Source organism: Phytophthora sojae, assembly GCF_000149755.1.
Source record: "Phytophthora sojae unplaced genomic scaffold PHYSOscaffold_2, whole genome shotgun sequence".
NCBI classification, from domain to species: Eukaryota; Oomycota; class Peronosporomycetes; order Peronosporales; family Peronosporaceae; genus Phytophthora; species Phytophthora sojae.
Genome location: NW_009258116.1, coordinates 263,298 through 280,251, shown reverse-complemented (window position 1 = coordinate 280,251; position 16,954 = coordinate 263,298). Strand labels below are relative to the sequence as shown.

At 55.1% G+C, this 16,954-nt stretch overlaps 7 protein-coding genes across 7 annotated transcripts; 2 read left to right on the top strand and 5 right to left on the bottom strand.

Annotated features, from left to right (window-relative positions):
• Positions 1 to 355: 355 nt before the first annotated feature.
• PHYSODRAFT_554510 (hypothetical protein) lies at positions 356 to 1,386 on the top strand (the record flags this gene model as incomplete). The annotated part of the gene is made up of 1 exon (XM_009519871.1): positions 356 to 1,386. One exon carries the CDS (start codon positions 356 to 358, stop codon positions 1,307 to 1,309), a length of 954 nt encoding a protein of 317 aa, XP_009518166.1. The 3' UTR covers positions 1,310 to 1,386.
• A 196-nt stretch (positions 1,387 to 1,582) lies between these two features.
• PHYSODRAFT_485320 (hypothetical protein) lies at positions 1,583 to 2,758 on the bottom strand (the record flags this gene model as incomplete). The annotated part of the gene is made up of 1 exon (XM_009519870.1): positions 1,583 to 2,758. The coding sequence occupies one exon, from the start codon at positions 2,756 to 2,758 to the stop codon at positions 1,583 to 1,585; it is 1,176 nt and encodes a 391-aa protein (XP_009518165.1).
• A 2,296-nt stretch (positions 2,759 to 5,054) lies between these two features.
• Positions 5,055 to 6,899, bottom strand: PHYSODRAFT_324172 (hypothetical protein; the record flags this gene model as incomplete). Its single annotated transcript, XM_009519869.1, has 1 exon — positions 5,055 to 6,899. The coding sequence occupies one exon, from the start codon at positions 6,897 to 6,899 to the stop codon at positions 5,055 to 5,057; it is 1,845 nt and encodes a 614-aa protein (XP_009518164.1).
• A 960-nt stretch (positions 6,900 to 7,859) lies between these two features.
• PHYSODRAFT_539415 (hypothetical protein) lies at positions 7,860 to 9,134 on the bottom strand (the record flags this gene model as incomplete). Its single annotated transcript, XM_009519868.1, has 1 exon — positions 7,860 to 9,134. One exon carries the CDS (start codon positions 9,132 to 9,134, stop codon positions 7,935 to 7,937), a length of 1,200 nt encoding a protein of 399 aa, XP_009518163.1. The 3' UTR covers positions 7,860 to 7,934.
• Positions 9,135 to 10,111: 977 nt separating this feature from the next.
• Positions 10,112 to 10,714, bottom strand: PHYSODRAFT_284665 (hypothetical protein; the record flags this gene model as incomplete). The annotated part of the gene is made up of 1 exon (XM_009519867.1): positions 10,112 to 10,714. The coding sequence occupies one exon, from the start codon at positions 10,712 to 10,714 to the stop codon at positions 10,112 to 10,114; it is 603 nt and encodes a 200-aa protein (XP_009518162.1).
• A 368-nt stretch (positions 10,715 to 11,082) lies between these two features.
• Positions 11,083 to 11,377, top strand: PHYSODRAFT_324170 (hypothetical protein; the record flags this gene model as incomplete). Its single annotated transcript, XM_009519866.1, has 2 exons — positions 11,083 to 11,131; positions 11,205 to 11,377. The coding sequence occupies 2 exons, from the start codon at positions 11,083 to 11,085 to the stop codon at positions 11,375 to 11,377; spliced, it is 222 nt and encodes a 73-aa protein (XP_009518161.1).
• A 568-nt stretch (positions 11,378 to 11,945) lies between these two features.
• On the bottom strand, positions 11,946 to 12,638 carry PHYSODRAFT_284664 (hypothetical protein; the record flags this gene model as incomplete). The annotated part of the gene is made up of 1 exon (XM_009519865.1): positions 11,946 to 12,638. One exon carries the CDS (start codon positions 12,636 to 12,638, stop codon positions 11,946 to 11,948), a length of 693 nt encoding a protein of 230 aa, XP_009518160.1.
• Between the last annotated feature and the right edge of the window lie 4,316 nt (positions 12,639 to 16,954).

The window sequence follows — 16,954 nt, the reverse complement described above, 5'->3', positions numbered from 1 at the left end:
AAGTATTAATAATAATGGTGGTGCTGCAGGCACGTTGAAGTGGCCCTGTAACGGCTCAAACATCTTGATTTTTGTATGCTGCAACTTGCAGTCATCTCCAATACGCTGGCTTTAGTTGCCCCCATCCGCTTCACATCCCAGCAGGGACTTCACGTCTCGGCGGTGCGCCAGCCGTCAGTCCACGGCAGGCAGAAAACGGGATCGCTTCTCAAGCTCCCTCCCTGCTGTTCGCCTGCGGATCTGTTGGCTACCCACGTGTACGTGGCGCCACTGCTGCAGCAGGAGGAAGGTCTCACTTTGCTTTTTGCAGTCTCAGCAACAAGTCCCAACTTCCTCCAACCTCTCTCCATCAACCATGGTCAAGTACGTGCTCACGGGTGTCGGTGGCAACATCGGCGGCCACGCTGCCGACTACGCGGTCGAGATCAAGAAACCCGAGGACGTGCTGGTGCTCACGAGCTCGAACGTGGAGAAGCTGCCCGCCGAGCGCGTTGCGGCCTGGAAGGCCAAGGGCGCCATCGTGGAGCAGGCCGACTACCTCGACATCGACAGCCTGAAGAAGGTCTTCGAGGGCGCTGAGGCCGTGGCCTTCATCTCCACCTGGCTGTTCGGCGAGGGCCGTCGTGGCCAGATGAAGAACTGCATTGAGGCCGCCAAGGCCGTGGGCGTCAAGCGCGTGTGCTACACGTCGTTCGTGGGCGCCGGCTCGGACCTGCCCAACGAGCAGCTGCCGTTCCTGCCGCGTGACCACCAGTACACGGAACAGCTCATCTATGCCTCGGGCCTCGAGTACAACATCCAGCGCGACTGGCTGTACCAGGACAACACGCCTCGCTTCTTCGCTCCGTCGTGGCACTTCAACGGAGACCGTTGGCTCTGGAACTCGCACGGCGTCCCCGGCGCCTACGTGGCCATTGAGGACTGCGGCCGCGTGTTCGGCGCTCTGCTGCTCGGCAAGCAGGACAAGAACACGGTCGTGGACGTCACCGGCCCGGAGTGCGTGCTCGACGAGGACATGTTCAACTGGATGAACTCCATCAGCGGCTACAACGGCAAGTACGTCGACATGCCCGACGAGGAGCTGCGCGAGTACTGGCTGGGCCGCGGTCTGCCCACGGAGTTTTTTGGCGACTTCTCCAAGACTCCCATGAAGCTCTGCATCGGCGACCTGCTGTGCTGCGGTGAGACTCTGGCCAACGGCTCGATGAACAAGGTGACTGACACCGTTGAGCGTCTGACCGGCCGCAAGCCGCTCGGCTACAAGGAGAACCTGCTTCAGTACAAGGAGATCTTCCCCAAGAACGAGTAAGTGCTTTAGTGCTCTGCATGTAGTGCATTGCGCCGTATAAGCTTAAAGCACAGTGAATACAGTAAATACTTAGTCTCTCCATTCTTCTTCCAATACTATTCGTCATGTCTGTCCATCGATAAGGTGGCCAAAGCTTCAAAGCTAGAGGTCCACGTATAGAGTGCCTAAGATGAAGTTTTCGTAATTTACTTTTAGATGAGGTTCATTGGTCTTTTACAGCAACACACCGGCACGCTTCCAGCTCTACATCCACTACTTGTACTTGTTGCAACTCTACTTGGGCGTTGGGGCTGTTGCCATTCGATAGGGCCTCACCGGTACGCCCGAGGGCGTGAAGGACCACTCGCCAGTGTCCGTGTCGTCGTCTTCCTCGTCCTCTTCGATCAAATCGCTGTCTACGACCGACTTCGACTGTTGGTACGGCTGCGACTGAGACAGCGCCTCTGCTTGTGCTTGGGCTGCTGCTCGGTTCAACGCCGCGCTGTCCGACTGCAGTCGCCTTCTCCTCAAGCTGGATCGAGCGTTCTGAGACGACGACGCAGGAGCGGGAAGACCAGCCTTGTCGAGGCACGAGAAGCAGATGTGCATGGGGACGATGCCCACCGCGTGCAGCTCCACCATCTCCTTGGACGCGCAGGATCTGCAGACCACGTGGCCGCACGCGTGGCAGTTAACTCGGTTCGAGAGCACTTGGAAGGGCTTCTCGCACTCCTTGCAGCTCTTGGCCGACATCTTGGAGCGCCACTGGGTCTTCATCACGAACGTGCGCGAGTCCAGACTCTTACGGCGGAAGTGTGAGCAGATGCGCGTGAGGTTCGAGCCGAACTTCTCCATCATAAAGCGAGCAGTGAACCCGGGGGCCCAACCGCCAGGCTCCAGGCCGACCATGTACACGATCTTGGTGTAGTTCTGGTTCGGGTCATCGCTGGACGAGTGTCGGCGACCTGACCGTCTGAGGAAGAAGCCCGACCGGAACATCGTGAAAGGCTCAAGCCCTGGTTTCTTGTTAGTTCCCACGAACTCGGCGTCGTCCACGGAGTCCCAGAGGCAGTAGCCGATGGTCGATCCGTCCGGCTGACGGATCATGTCGGTGGCCACAGCAACGCACACGTCTCGGTTCACCATGAGACCGGGTGCCTGGTAGCTCGAGTACCGCACGTACATGGAGTTCATCGGCCGCTCGTTGGTCGGTCGGCGCAGCACCGACACAACTCGAGCCTCCAGGAGACTGTCGGACAGCACGCGGTTGTTGCGCTTGACCGACTCCGTGTCGGACAGCACGAAGAGCTTCATGACTTCCTCCACCGTCGCGTGGGTGTGGCTCACGCAGCAGAACCTCGTCTGGCCAGGCTTGACGCTGGTCTCGTCCATATAGTACGACACGTCCTTCTTGCGGAGCTTGGGCTTCCACTGCACGTTGTTGGGCTTGTCGGTCAGCATCGACGCCATGACGCTCTGCACGGACTCGTTCACGCGAGAAATGAGCTCGCGGCGTCGAGCGGGGGCGAGCTCCACGTACGACTCGGCGCTGCTGTTGCTGTTGCTGTTGCTGCTGCCCCCGCTGGCCGATTTGTCGCTGCGGAGCCGCTCGAGGTGCGGGAACCCCATTGAGATCTGCTGCGACGGTCGTGGAGGCTGTTGGCTGCTCGTCCGATGGTTCGAGACCGGCTTGTACCCTCGAGTCGAGCGCTCGAGGCTGCTGATACGCTGCTGCTGGGCGTTGTTCATCTGATGACTCGGAACCGGTCGCGAGGAGCCGACCGACCGACCCACGTCCGGGATCTGCTGTGACTGTCGACGTGGTTGTTGTACTGGTTGGTCGCTGACAGTGCGAACGCGGGAGGCTTGAGGCAACGGCCCCATGGAGCGTCCGAGGCTCGTGGCGCGATTGTTCGGCACCGGTTGGGGCATCGGTCGAGGCTGTCGCGATTGCTCCGGACTCCGCTGTGTCCGAAGAGGTTCGTGAGACTGTCGTCGACGCTGCTGCTCTCTTGGCCGCATAGTTTGGTCGAATGCTGGCCTGTTGGTCTGCTCAAAGGGGTTGATGGTCAGCTCGAAGGGCGTGAGGGTCTGCTCGAGATTGGTGGCGCTCTGGTTGGCGGCGTGGCGCGACGGTCGCGACAGCAGCTTGGCGCCGCTGCGCACGCCCCAGTGCTGGTCCTGCGTGGTAGTGGGGGACGTCCACCCGTCCGCGTTGTTCATGGTCGTCACCGGTGACGCTGAGACAGCGAGAGAATTCACTTGTGAGAGAGAGGATCAAGTCAAGCCAAGTCCAAGTCCAAGTCCAAGCCAAAGCGTGCTCTCTCGCTCCTGCGGATGTGCTGGCTGGCATCAAAGGTGCAACGCGCCAAGACAAGCCAAAGTGTCTGCAAGATAAGCAAGCACAGGCGCTGCCCAGCCCCTACTGACACCGCAGTCACCGCCGAGCTCCCACTGCCGCCGACATCAATGCTCGCGCTTCCTCCTCTCTATCGACGCCGTCACCCAGCAGGTGGCGGCGCCATCGTCGAGAGAGTCAAAGAGGGTTCTTGTCCTTCTTTGGGGCCTGCGCGCCGTCGCCGAGTTGCTTGTTTGCTCCATCGACTTGTCGGTCTCTTCCCGGGATCCAGGTGGACCAGCGATCGGATGCTTGCTGCTGTCGATTTGAGCCCGAAAGCGTAAACTCGAGGCTTGCAACGCCTCCTCTTTGAACCGAGGGCGGACTCAACCAAAGCACCGCGAGAACAGAGCGTGCTCGCTTGTCATCAAGGTTGGCGTGGGGGTCTCAGCGGCGAGGTGGCGCTTTGGAAATCCACTCGGACAATTTGTTGACACTGCTACATGCACTTAAGTACTTCGAAGTACTGTACAGAACTTCATATTTTTTGGCCACGTTGAACCTGAAAGCCACGGCCCGTGGCCCACGGGAGCAAATCGCGGCTGGTAACTTGGCGATGCTGTAAGTTTCGCGCCACGCGGGACGTCGAAGTTCGACCTTGGGCCTCCCAGCACCTACGGACGCAGCGGTCGGAGCCCACACTTTTGAATGCGCCGTGATAATTCCTAAGATCGCCGTCGATTGACTTTCGACAGCCCTTCCACTTCCAGGGAGGACGAGGCCAACCCCGTCGCTCTCTGGGGGGTTCTGATCGCTTCAAGCGCAGCTCTTGGCGGGTTGCATGCTCTCGGTCGGCGATCTGCTCGCCGTTGGTAACTTTTTAGCTCGCAGCAAGTGAATGGATACTTCCGTGCCGATCACGCGCTGTAGTTGAGCTGGTCCTCTGCGATACTAGCAGAAACAGCTCGGAGATGTAGGCGCTTTCAAAGCCCCACTTTGAGCACTAGTGTGCACCTCTAGCGCCCGACACGGCGGACAGATTCAATGCCACCTTTGCGGCATCCCACCTCTCGAACGAGTCTCGCACCGGCAACGCAAAGCTCGACTTGACTGCATTAGCAGCATTCCTACATGTAGAGGACAAACGCTCGTCAAGATGTAAGAGAGAAAGATTGCATGACTTGATCGTCGGCGCTAAACGACTGACAGAGTCAAGCAGCGCAGTCTGCATTGGATTGCCCGGCAATTTGCCAAGGGAGGAATAGTGTACCGGACTACGACGATACGGAGCCACGATATGCAGGGCAAATAGGTACCTCGACGAAAAAGTGTTGGTGCCGACGGAAGACTGCAGTCAGGTCGGTGAAGGATCGTTCTCAAGGCTCACTTGCGAGCCACACATACTGTAGTTTATTATTCACACGCACACTACAGATAACTACCATGCACACCCATACGCACATTGATACAGCTTCGACCGTTGTCAGACTCTTGGACGGGGATTCCCTGCGTCGTGATGGCCCATTCCCCACTCTCTCTGTCCTCGTCGTCATCGTCCGAGAAATCGGCATTGACAACCGACATAGAATGCTCTCGCTGCTGCGTTAGTGCGTTCGCTTGGCACGACGCTCGGTACATGACGGCGGTGTCGGACTCGAGCCGCTTGATCCTCCTATCCTTCCTTGTCTTCGGCGCCGACGCCGAGGCGGGAGCTGGGAGGCCGGCCTTTTCGAGGCACCAGAAGCAGATGTGCGTGGGCACGACGACCCCCACGCCTTGAATCTCGACCGACTCCTTGGAAGTGCAAGATCGGCAGACCACCTGCCCGCACGCGTGGCAGTTGACGCGGCATGAGAGCACTTGGAAGGGCTTCTCGCACTGCTTGCAGCTCTTGGCCGAGATCTTGGACGCCCACTGGGTCTTGGTCACGAACGTCTGCGAGTCGAAGTTCTTGCGCCGCAGGTGCGAGCAGATGCGACCCAAGGTGTTGCCATACTTCTCCATGAGGTAGCGCGTCGTGAGCCCCGACGCCCACGCCGCGTTCTCCATGCCCACCATGTACACGATCTTGGTCTGACCCGGCTTGTCGGAAGACCCGCGCCGGCCTGACCGTCGCACGAAGAAGCCTGACCGGAACATCTTGCACACCTCGAGCCCCGGTCTCTTACCGGCTTTCGCGAACTCCGGGTCGTCGATGGAATCCCACAGGCAGTAGCCGATCGTGGAGCCGTCAGGTTGACGGACCATGTCGGTGGCTACAACCGAGCAGATCTGCCGGTTGGCCAGCGGACCGGGGGTCTGGTAGGTCGAATACCGCACCGACATGGAGTTCATGGGGCGTTCCTTGGTCGGTTCCCGCAGCTCCGTCAGGACGCGCGTCTCCAGGAGGTTGTCGTACAGCAAGCGGTCGTTGCGCTGCTGCGTCTCCTTGTCGGGCGAAAGGAAGAGGCTCATGACCTCGTCCACCGTCGCGTGGGTGTGGCTCACGCAGCAGAACCGGGTCTGGCCAGGCTGGACGGTTGTTTCGTCCACATAGCACGAGATGTCCTTCTTGCGCAGCTTGAGCTTCCACTGCGGGTTGGTGGACGAGTCCGGAGGCATCGAGTCGAGGATGGTCTCCTTGACGGACTTCTTCATGCGCGAGATGACCTCGCGACGACGACGAGGCGACAGATCCACCGTCAACGGAGTGTTATCATCATTGCTGCTGTCGGTCGGCTCTTCCGTCACGAGGTCCGACAGTGTCATGGGCGTTCCGGCCAAAGGTTGTCGGTGGCTCGACGGTCCCAACGAGCGCTGGAAGCTGCTGACGTGGTGGTTCGAGAACTGCTGCGACGGTCGCTCGGTCGGCCGCGCGGTTCTCGGAGGCCGCAGCGTCGCCACCGAATGACGAAAGCCTGCCTGCTGAGACTGAGGCTGAGGTACCTGGTTGTTGCGTCGGGGCGGGTGGCCGGCATGGTGCTGTGACGGTCGGGTCGGAAGCTGCTGCGAGTGACGAGGCTGCGTCTGCTTGGACGATGGCTTGATGGTCTGGGCGAACGGTCTGATGGTCTCCTCGAACGGGTTAACAGTCTGCTCGAACGGCCTCAGGGTTTGCTCAAAGGGTTTCAAAGTATGCGCGAGGTTGATGGTGCTGCGAATCGGAACCTGCTGCGGCTGCGGCCGCTGTGGCTTTTGTGAGTTCAGCTGGACGCTGGTACTCACTCCCCAGCTGCACTTCTGCATGCCCGTTCTGGCGGTTGAAACCGAAGTCTTCGTCCTGCCCTCGCCCATTGTGTTTAAAAGTTGGAGGTCTACAGTAGGCGGAGGCGGCGACAGATTCGGGTGTGAGCGCTCTGCAGCGAGAGTTAAACTGAGAGACTGCTGAGCCTGTCGTGGCCGTCGTAGGTCGCAGGCTCGTGGCGGCGGATTTGTACCCCGCCATCTTGATGCTGTTGCGTCTGCAACAAGGTGTCACGGGATAATCAAGCACACAATCCACCGTCGTTGAGTTTTCCGGCACCGCAGGTGTTTGCTTTGACCGACACCCGCTTGTTTGTTGCTTCTCAAGATCCAGGTGGGCCCGCAGCCGCTGCGACCGAATGAACAGTCAAAGCGGACTCGACGAGATGAAACCAAGCGCGCATATCGATCAACCAACGCACGTGCCCTTTTGGCTTGCGAGATGTCCAACGATGGAGAAGCGCTGGAGCTCTGGCGCGCTTTGAGTTCATTTTCCTAGTCACGTTGAGGTGGCGACTCACGAAAGCAAATCTGCGGTGTTCATCTCTGGTTTGTCTGACTCATTGCGATCCGACAACTGCCAATGTACAGTGGTGTACATTGTACACCACGCCTGTGGGGTCGTACATACTAGTCGTTGTTGCTGCTCTCGGAGCAAGACCCTCGGCTCTTCAGCCCCGTAGTTCATAATCTTCTATAGGTATTGTGTTAGTGACGAATGCACTTACTGAATCTCTTTCCTTCACGATTCGAAGCCCGACTCGACCGGGATACGTACTGCAGTAGCGGTACAGGAACTGCTTGAAGCGGTCAGTGCATCAAACTGCAGCAGAGCCAGGCAAGGAACCGTAGAGCTTCGTGCATTTGCACCAAACGTACAGGTATACGACGCTACTGTATGACCGGCCGGCCACCTTTCGCATTGATTTTTCTGGTTGCCAACGTCGCAACGCTCGTCTCAACGGCTCATTACCAACTCCCGGACATCACCAAGGGCGGAACCAACAAGTTAAACCAAACCAAATCATCGTGCCATCGAGTCGTTACAGTAGTAGTAAAGAAAATAACACTAAGCTTACTTGTCCCTTACGCACTCATGCAGAAGGTGGAGCTCCCGCTCGACGCCGAGAACGGCTCTCGAATATCCTTCCCCTCGCTCTTGACACTGTCGAAGTAGTCTCGAGGCACGACAGGCTGTCGTGCCTCGAGACGGACAGCACCCGGATTCGTCGTCAGCATGCCCGCCGCCTTCAAGCACGCGTAGCAAATTCGGACACTCGTGATCCCTACCCCCCGCACACTCACGTCCTCCATCCTGGAGCAGTGTCCACCGACAACTAGCCCACACTTGACGCAGTTGTATCTCTTGACGAAGGGCCCAAACTTCCGACGGCATATCGGACACTCCTTCGCATCTGCCTTCCTCTCCCAATCTTCTCGCCTTTTGAACGTCTCCGGGTCCAGCCACCGCTTCCTGTAGTGCTCACACACCCGCCGGCAGTTGGCCCCGAAGGCCGACATGTAGATCCACCCCGTTAGTTTGGGGACGAAGCCCCCGATCTCTACGCCGATGATGTACCGCACCTTCGTCAACGCGTTCGGTTTGCCCGAGTTCTTCATGACGTACCCGGACCGCCACATCCTACTGCGGATGATCTTGTCGGTGGCCGACCGGTCGGGACACTCCGGCAGGTCCACCGACTCCCAGAGGCAGTAGCCGACAGTGGAGCCGTCCTCGTGCTCGATGAGGTTGGTGCAGACACAGAGGCAGAAGTCGCGGTCGCTCATGAGCATGGGCGTGTCGAAGCTCGTGTAGCGGATGTAGGCGGAATGGAAAGGGGTGAAGGGGGTGGAGCGCTTCACGACCGACAGGATCTTGGCCTCCTTGACGTTGCGGTACATGATACGCACGTTCTTGAGCAGCGACTCGGTGCTGGAGACGAGAAACAGCTCCATGATGTCGGCCACGGGGGCGTCGGTACTTCCGACACAGCAGAAGCGAGTGAGGCCCCTGCCGACGCTGTCGTCCACGTAGTAGGAGATGCCCTTCTGGTTCATGCGCAGCTTCCAGCTCTCGTGGTCGATGGAGTCGAGCACGTCTCGCTCCAGTTTCTGCGTCCTCTGCAGCATCTCCGCCTTCCGGTCGGGCGAGAGGCGGATGACAGAGTCAGGAGGGGGCCCTTGGGATCGACCGAAGTGGCTGCTTGACAGTTGGTTGGGGGGAGGGTGGCTGGAGTGTCTGCAGTTGGGTCTGGAAGAACGGAAACTTGTGGTCGGAGTCGCCATTGGTGAACGAAAGGGAGGTGAGTGCGCTGTCGAGCTCGAGTTGGGAAGTGATGGAAGATGGCAGGAGGTCCGTCGACTGGGTGGCTCGCTGGAAGGGAGAACGTCCCACATGATGCTTGGGTGCCTCGTGGATTCGTGCGTCTTGAGCTGGCGCGGAGAACTCGCTATCCATGCAAGAGAAGGCTTTCGAGCCGTCGTGCTCAAGATCATTTCCGCTGACTTGATGACCCGAGGCGCGTGGGTGGACCACTGTTGAGCTCCTTTGTTCCCTCGTCCCTGTTTGCAGGAAGCAACGTCGACATTCAGACACACTGTTCACCTTGTCAGCCCACAGTATACAGTGGACGTGCATGTCGAGCTCGGTACAGTACGACTTGAAGTTTCACAGAGGCAATCAATTCATGCCATAGCGTTTACCGGCTATCGTGCGGTCTACATGCAGGTCCTCAACGCGGGAGGCACCTCTCTCTAAGTGCCTACTTGCTTGCAGACTTTTCTCCCAACACGTCCACCACTTCCAAACGACCACCGACACCGGCTTTTCACCTATTTCAAACGGAAACGCGCCAAGCACTGGGGGGTGGCAGACGGGGTGAATTACACGAAATCAGTATCAATCTCGCCTTCAACGCTACCCGCTGTGGTTTGTTGGCGTACGCTTGAATAAAGTGAAAACTTGCGCTCGACGATGTGAACGACAGCAGAATCGGAGCCCAACCGTGAGACGGGAATCGAGAGCGAATTTTGAGCAAACCATGTTTTGTAAGAAATGATGGCAGACTTCCATGAATGTGATAAAACTGCAGTTGTACATTTAGTACAGCATCGAGGCGAATTCTCAAAGCGGCATCTAAAAAGGAGCAACCAGCAACACCTTTTGGTAGAAAAAAGCCATTGAATTTATGTTCTGACTCACTCCTCTGTCCCCTAAAATCCTCGCAGCTAGCTACGATCGGTTTAGTCAGCCTTTAGGTGTACTAGCGTGCTAACCCAGCCCGGGTTTTCCTTTTTGTAGAACTTCGAGTACTTATACCACAGGATGTACTGCCCATAGACGTCATCTGCTTCGCCGCGTCCCATATTTTGTGCTTATCAGCCTTCGTCGCCCCCGCCAGCCTGTGGTCGAGGTTAAAGAACCGGAACATCTCATCGGGATCGCGCTTCTGCTTGTTCCACACCTTGAAGTTTACGAGAAGAGAGCTCTTGTACCCTGTCTTGATTTCGTTGCCCAGCTGCTCGTAATTCAGGTTCCTCTTCAGGTCCGAAAAGGACTTGGACCGGGCAAACTTCTGCACCGCAGCCTTCTCAGACAAAAACGACTTTGACTTAGTCAATTTCGAGGCAGCGTTTGCTGCCTTTTCGGCCACAGCTCTGGACAAGCCCCTCTCTCCGTCCTCCGACTCGTCGTTCTGGTCCTCACGTCTCAAGAGCCTAACCGAACCAGCATTCGCCGAGTGGACGAGGTCCGAACGAGTCGACTTGGAGAGCGTGACGTCCTTATTTACGGAGGCCGAGACGACATCAGAGCTGGCCAGGAGAATGGAGGCAGCAAGCAGCAGCAGAACGAAGACGAACTGCATGACAACCTTTATCTTCAGCGCTTGGGGGTCTTGCATGAAATTTAGAAGTGAATTCGGACTGGGCGAGTTTTGCTGTAAATCACCTGGCAAGCTCTACTGTCGATCGCAAGATAGGAAGCAGCACCGATGTTAACGGCGACACGCCGGGCTAACGGCATTCGATATCTTGGGGACCATTTACTTGTTCATTTCGTATACTGTATGATAGTTATCTTACATCCAAAGAATTTAATATTTAAGTGTGTGTACGAATGGGAATACACTGGCGTGCTATGCTCGCGCCAAAAGCAAGGGCGCGCGGTTTGGCGCGCACTATAGCCGACGCCGACCGAAGGGAGCTCACTTCGCATTCGCCTTCTTCTTCGCAGATGTCCCTCCAAGGCCGCGTTACTCGCCACACCGTCCTCGAGAAGCAGCGTCCTAAAATCCCGCATTTAGCGAGACTTGGCTCTAGATCGCCACGCAATCTACGATCGCTCGCGTGAGCCAGACAGCAACGGTGAGATCCTCTCCATTTCGGAACGCCAAATGCACATCCTGGAGCGCGCCGCGACCGCTAACATGAACGTGATGACCCCAGCGCTGGTGGCCAGCATGGAGCTGCACTGTCGCGACTTCGTTACCAAGGCGGCGAACAATGAGGACATGGTGTACGGCATGTAACAGGGCTCGTCGGACCAGTAGTAGTAGCCTACTGTACGAATTTGATTGCCGTAATTCCATCTTTGAATGCGTAATTGAAGTTGCTAACTAGAAAATTGAAATATGAATTTTGCGACTTTTGGATTTGATTGCACGTTGGTACGAAGGTGTCCGCACAAAGGTGTAAACAACTGCTAGTTGCACTACAGCTAAATGAGTACTGCGCGCGTTAGTGGGCATGCACATGTCTGAAACACCAGAAATTAATACTTATTACGCTCCGTCACGGAGCCATCATGTACAGCACCCTACAGAAGGCAAAGCGAGAAATAACTTACCGGTATGCCACAACCAAAGGTGCTGGAGTGTTTGATTCAGCCAGGTGCCAAAGCTCAAGAAAGAGTCGCTCGGTGAACAACCCAAGCCGATCCAAAAACTGGCAAATCGACACGATCTATTAATTCTGCTGACGGCTGCCACGATGGCTATAGGCGGCAGGGCCCGCATCCAGTGCAATACAAAATCGCTCGTTCGCTCCCAAAATCCCCATGGCCATTACGACCGGTTTCGGCTTTAATCAAGCTTGGGCTTACTTAAGCATGCTAACCCACTTCGGATATTTCTCCTTGTAGAACGCCAAGTACTCGTTCCACAACACGTACTGCCCCAAAACTTCTGGATTTCCCTTCGCCGCGTCCAACAGTGTATCATCGGAAACCGTACCCGCCCTCGCCACCCGGGGATCGAGTTTGAAATGCCGAAACATCGCGTCGGGATCTTGCCTCCGCCCGATAAAAGTGTCGAAGTGTTTGACCACATTCGTTGCAGCCGCCAGTAGAACTTCGTCGGCCGCCTGCTCGAGATTTGGGTTCGACTTCAGACTCGAGAGCGACTTCGACCGGGTCAGCTTCTGCACCTCGGCATTTCTACCCGAAAACGACTTGGATCTCTGCAGTACATCCGCTTTTGGAGGTGACGGGAAGGTTCTGGTCAAATCCGCCTTCTTTGGATTACCCAGGAGTTTTGCCATTATGGTCTTCAGGTATTCAGTGAAGGCGTTTGCCCTCTCTTCTTCGCCCAGTTGGTTGTTGCGTTTAGCATCTTCAGCCACGTCGCTCCTCAAGAATCGGCTGCCTTTGCCAGCAGCATCAGGTGCATCCGCGAAGAGATACGAGGAAGTCGTCTTGGAGAGCGTGGCGGCCACGTCGGCGGAGGCCGAGGCCACCTCACAGCTTGTGAGGACGGCGGCAGCGATTAGCAGTAGGAAGAACCCGAACTGCATATTGGCTGGTTGGTCTTCGGCACGCGCGGTCTTGACGGGAACTTACGAAGTGAATTCAGACTGAACGAGGGGTTTGCGGAACCATCGTATCCCCACCCAACGTGGGTTCAGAACACTTTTTACGCTGTTTTGCATAAGGACTTATTTGGCACGTACCAGTCAACAAATCTTACGTGCAGTAGACGGGGAACAGATCACTATAGTGATCTCACGTTTCTCGTGATACATTTCGCGTTCCCCATGAAGACTTACAGAGTTTGTGTCAGTATCATCACCAATAGTAATTCCAGGCTTTTTAACTAACTTGTGTATCACATGTAACCAAGACATTTTCACCAAGTAGTCATACGAAAATATCGTGTCGCCAGCAATGACAAGATGCAGTTGATTTAAAGAGCAGTACCCCAACCTTTCGGCCTACAGTATCGATTGTGGAGAGGAATGGTTAAATACTGAGATAAGAGGTAGACAACGAATAATATATAGAGTACTTGATTGTAGCCCGGCGAACCTTGTGCTCTCGAGAGTGTTCTCCACAAACATGCTGACAATTTTCACAACACACTAACTCACTGCAAGTGCTATTTGCAAATATGTTTGTACATTTGCTGCTCTATCGCTAGCGATCAAATTCACCGCTCCTCATTACAGGTTTTCGAATTCATATTCCGCGTACGCACCACGGCGTAGCAAGAGTAATCTAGTATAAGGGGGTCATTATTGGTATAGATAAGCAGAACTTCTCGTAACAGACAGCTTCCAACAACTAAAAGGAGCTTCGAGATGAATAAGTCAAAACCATCTATCTCCACAAAAATGTTAGGCAGAGTTACTATACCCTAACAAACAGTTTGCAAATGCTATTGTCAGCTATACACTTAGTGTTTGTGCGAACACTAGCTCTCGAAGCGCAGTCTACAGCGTTCCCGTACTGAGCCTCTTCAATATTTATTGCTTCAAAATTTGCGTATTTTTTATCCATCCATTTAACCCCTTGGACGCGGAGGGTTGGAAAATCACCTGATGCTGTTCAGAACAGCATAAAAATCACTTGGTTTCATTATGTCTCGAAATCCGCAAAATATGTTCTCGTCCTTTCCCAGAAATCGAAAGAAACTGATTGGTCCACGTGTTCAAAAGGAAACAAACGATTATTTAGTAAAACATATGCCTTGAACTACCGCGGGCAAAATGTTTTCGGATAAATCATATTTAGGTTCCCCTCTCGAGCTCGGACGCCAGCGGTGCTGTCAGTTGGGGGCGCTGCAGAAGAAGAAGATGATGATGCGGCTTCCGACGAAGGGTCGACGACGGGCGGCCCCTACCAACAAGAGCGAGCGCGCACGGCTAGCATCGCGGAGTAAGCAAAGGGTGTGTCCTTGATTCTGTCTCTTTTCAATATGTACGGCTAGCATCGCGGAGTAAGCAAAGGGTGTGTCCTTGATTCTGTCTCTTTTCAATACATATTGATACATATTGGCGGCAACACGGCTAGCATCGCGGAGTAAGCAAAGGGTGTGTCCTTGATTCTGTCTTAGTGATGTTAAAAATATAATCGATTGGATTCGCCATTACGACTCAGACGGATTTGCACCGGGAACGATCCGGTCCGTCTCCGTCGGTTTCAAATCCGACTCGATGCCGATTATGGAGGTACCTGCAAATCTCAATATTATTGTTTAGCGAATCCAAGATATATAATTCAAATAACGGCTTACAGAGAGTTGGTTTGAGTTGGAATCGAGTCGATTCGACTCCGATCGGAGTCGAATTGAGTCGGATTTTACAGCTTATCCGGATCCGGATACTGGTCCTCCGGATAGGCATTTCCCCCCTTGAGGACCAAATCTCAGCTTCCAACCCAGAGCAGCATGGAGGGCAACGAGGATGCCGGAGGAACTTCTAGCAGCCATGACATCAAAGGTGTGGCGAACGACGTAGCAATGACGGCTGCAGATAGCTCCGCGGCTTCTAGTGAGCAGAAATCGCGTAAACGTTCTGATATCTGGTCGTTTATAAATGATCTCGGCAATGGCAAGTTTTCCTGTAAGTGTTGTGAGCGCGACGGCCGAGAATAAATCTGGAACTCCAAGGCTCACTCTACGATGCGAAATCATCTAAAAAACTATCACAGCAGCGAATATGGCGCCGCGATGGATACACCGGCGGCAAGGCAAACAGATCTGTTTGACCACGGGTTTGCACGAATGGTCAAGCAGCGTATTGAGGGCGGCTTCAACAAAGCAGAGGTGGATAGTGCCCTTGTCGAGTGGATCGTGGAGAACGCACTGCCATTTGCAACCGTCGAGCAGCCTAAGTTGATTGCGTTTTGTGCAACACTGGAGCCCAGCTACAAGGTCCCATGCCGTCAAACTATTCGGAATCGCGTCATCGTGTGGTGGAAACTGGAAAAGGACCTCGCCCGAAAGACAATTGTCCGCTGCCTAATATTTCGCGATGTTCGGTCAAGCCGTACATCTATAACTACGGACATGTGGACGTCTGCCGCGAACAGAGGATACATGGTAGTGACGATGCACTGGATCGATGAAGACTGGAACCTTCGCTACATCATTTTAGGCTTTCGAAGGGTTGAGTATCCGCATACTGGGGTGCGCCTTGCTGATCATTTGCTCGACGTGATAAAGGCGATGGATGGAGCTTTGTTCGCAACACTCTGGGCTATTACAACGGACAATGCTAAGAACAACAAGACAATGGTCCGATCTATTCGTGCCAAGCTACCCGATGCAGTTCGAGATCACCTGAGCGACGCGATACCTCCATCAGCCGCTGACATGACTTCTGAATCCTGTAGCGCCATTGAAGCACCGCAGAATGTGTTTCAAATTCGCTGTCTTGCTCATGTGCTGCAGCTTCCTGTCAAAGAAGGCCTCACCCAGTGCTCGTTCGTTGATACCTGCATCGGCACCATACGCGTTATCCTGAGGAAACTTGTCGAGTCCACGGCCCTGAATGAAGAACTTGAACGAATCTGCAAAGTATTGGAGGTGAAGTTCGAGCAGCCTGTGCTTGACTGTGTCACGCGCTGGAACAGCACCTGGTCGATGGTGATATCCGCAATTCACTTGCGAAAGCCCATTGAGGAGCTGCTGCGGCGCATTCACGGCCGCCACGAAGGCTATCGAAACTTCTCGATCGGGCCCGATGACCGACTTGCAGCCCCGCTCGATGACAGTAAATGGCAGGCTTTGGAAGAATTCTGCAAGTTTCTGACGCCTGTAAAGGCTGCAATCATGATGATGTCTGGTAAGAACTACCCCACGTTTGGGATGGCAGTCGTCGTATTTGAGCTGGTGTCAAAGAATGCAACGTCAACGATCAACCAGGCTGTCGCCCGCTACACCGCCGACTTTGCAACGGCTTTCAAGAAGAAACTCGACCAGTACGACAGCTTGGTAAAAAGCCGTGAGGCTCAAATTGCTGCCATGCTCGATCCTCGAGCCAAGACGCTTCTGCCCAAAGTAATTACCGATATTGCTCCCATCAGGCAGTATGTCATCGACGAGTACGAGGCCGAGTACCGCGTCCGATTCGAGAGCCAGCAGCAAGGTACCAGTGCCTCCACGTTGAACCAGCAAGACACCGAGGAGGTCGCTCTGAGTAAGGTCCTGCACCAAATGCTGGACGACAACTTCGGGCACGACGAGCCTACTGGGTTCGATGGAGGAGAGTCGATTGCTTTAGAGCTTGATCGTTGGCTCGTTCACCGGGATCCCACCATGAACTCGAAAACCAGCAGCAGTGCAGTGTGTGCCTGGATTCGCACCCTCTACCAGTTCCCAAGAATCCGGATGATGGCTCGGGACTTTCTTGCTGTGATGGCGACGTCCGTCCCAAGTGAGCAAGCTTTCTCTGCTGCTGGCGCCACCGTAAGTGTTCGGCGAGCAAGACTCGGAGATGATACTATCCGAGATGCAGTCCTTCATGCAATTCAACGAGACCACAGCCAAACTTGAAGCAACCAAAAGCTAGTAATGGAATTCTGCCTCGATAATCCGGTCCCAGCACAGCACTTGCCAAACACCATGCAAATTGATCTTTGCACTGTTCTCCGCACAAATTGTATCAAGCAGCAAAACATCTCCCATGCAGCAGCTCACCAACGGTTCACGACAAATTGCCCTTGATGTCGGAAAACCAAAACCACAGCTTTGTTCAGCAAACGGTTCGCCACGTTACCCAGCACCACGCTCGTAGACCAAGAAGTTCGAAACCAGGTCATCTCCTCGCCACCCTCTGGAATGCCGCACTCCCTTCCAGATCGTTCAGGCATCGTGCTCCACCACCGCCTC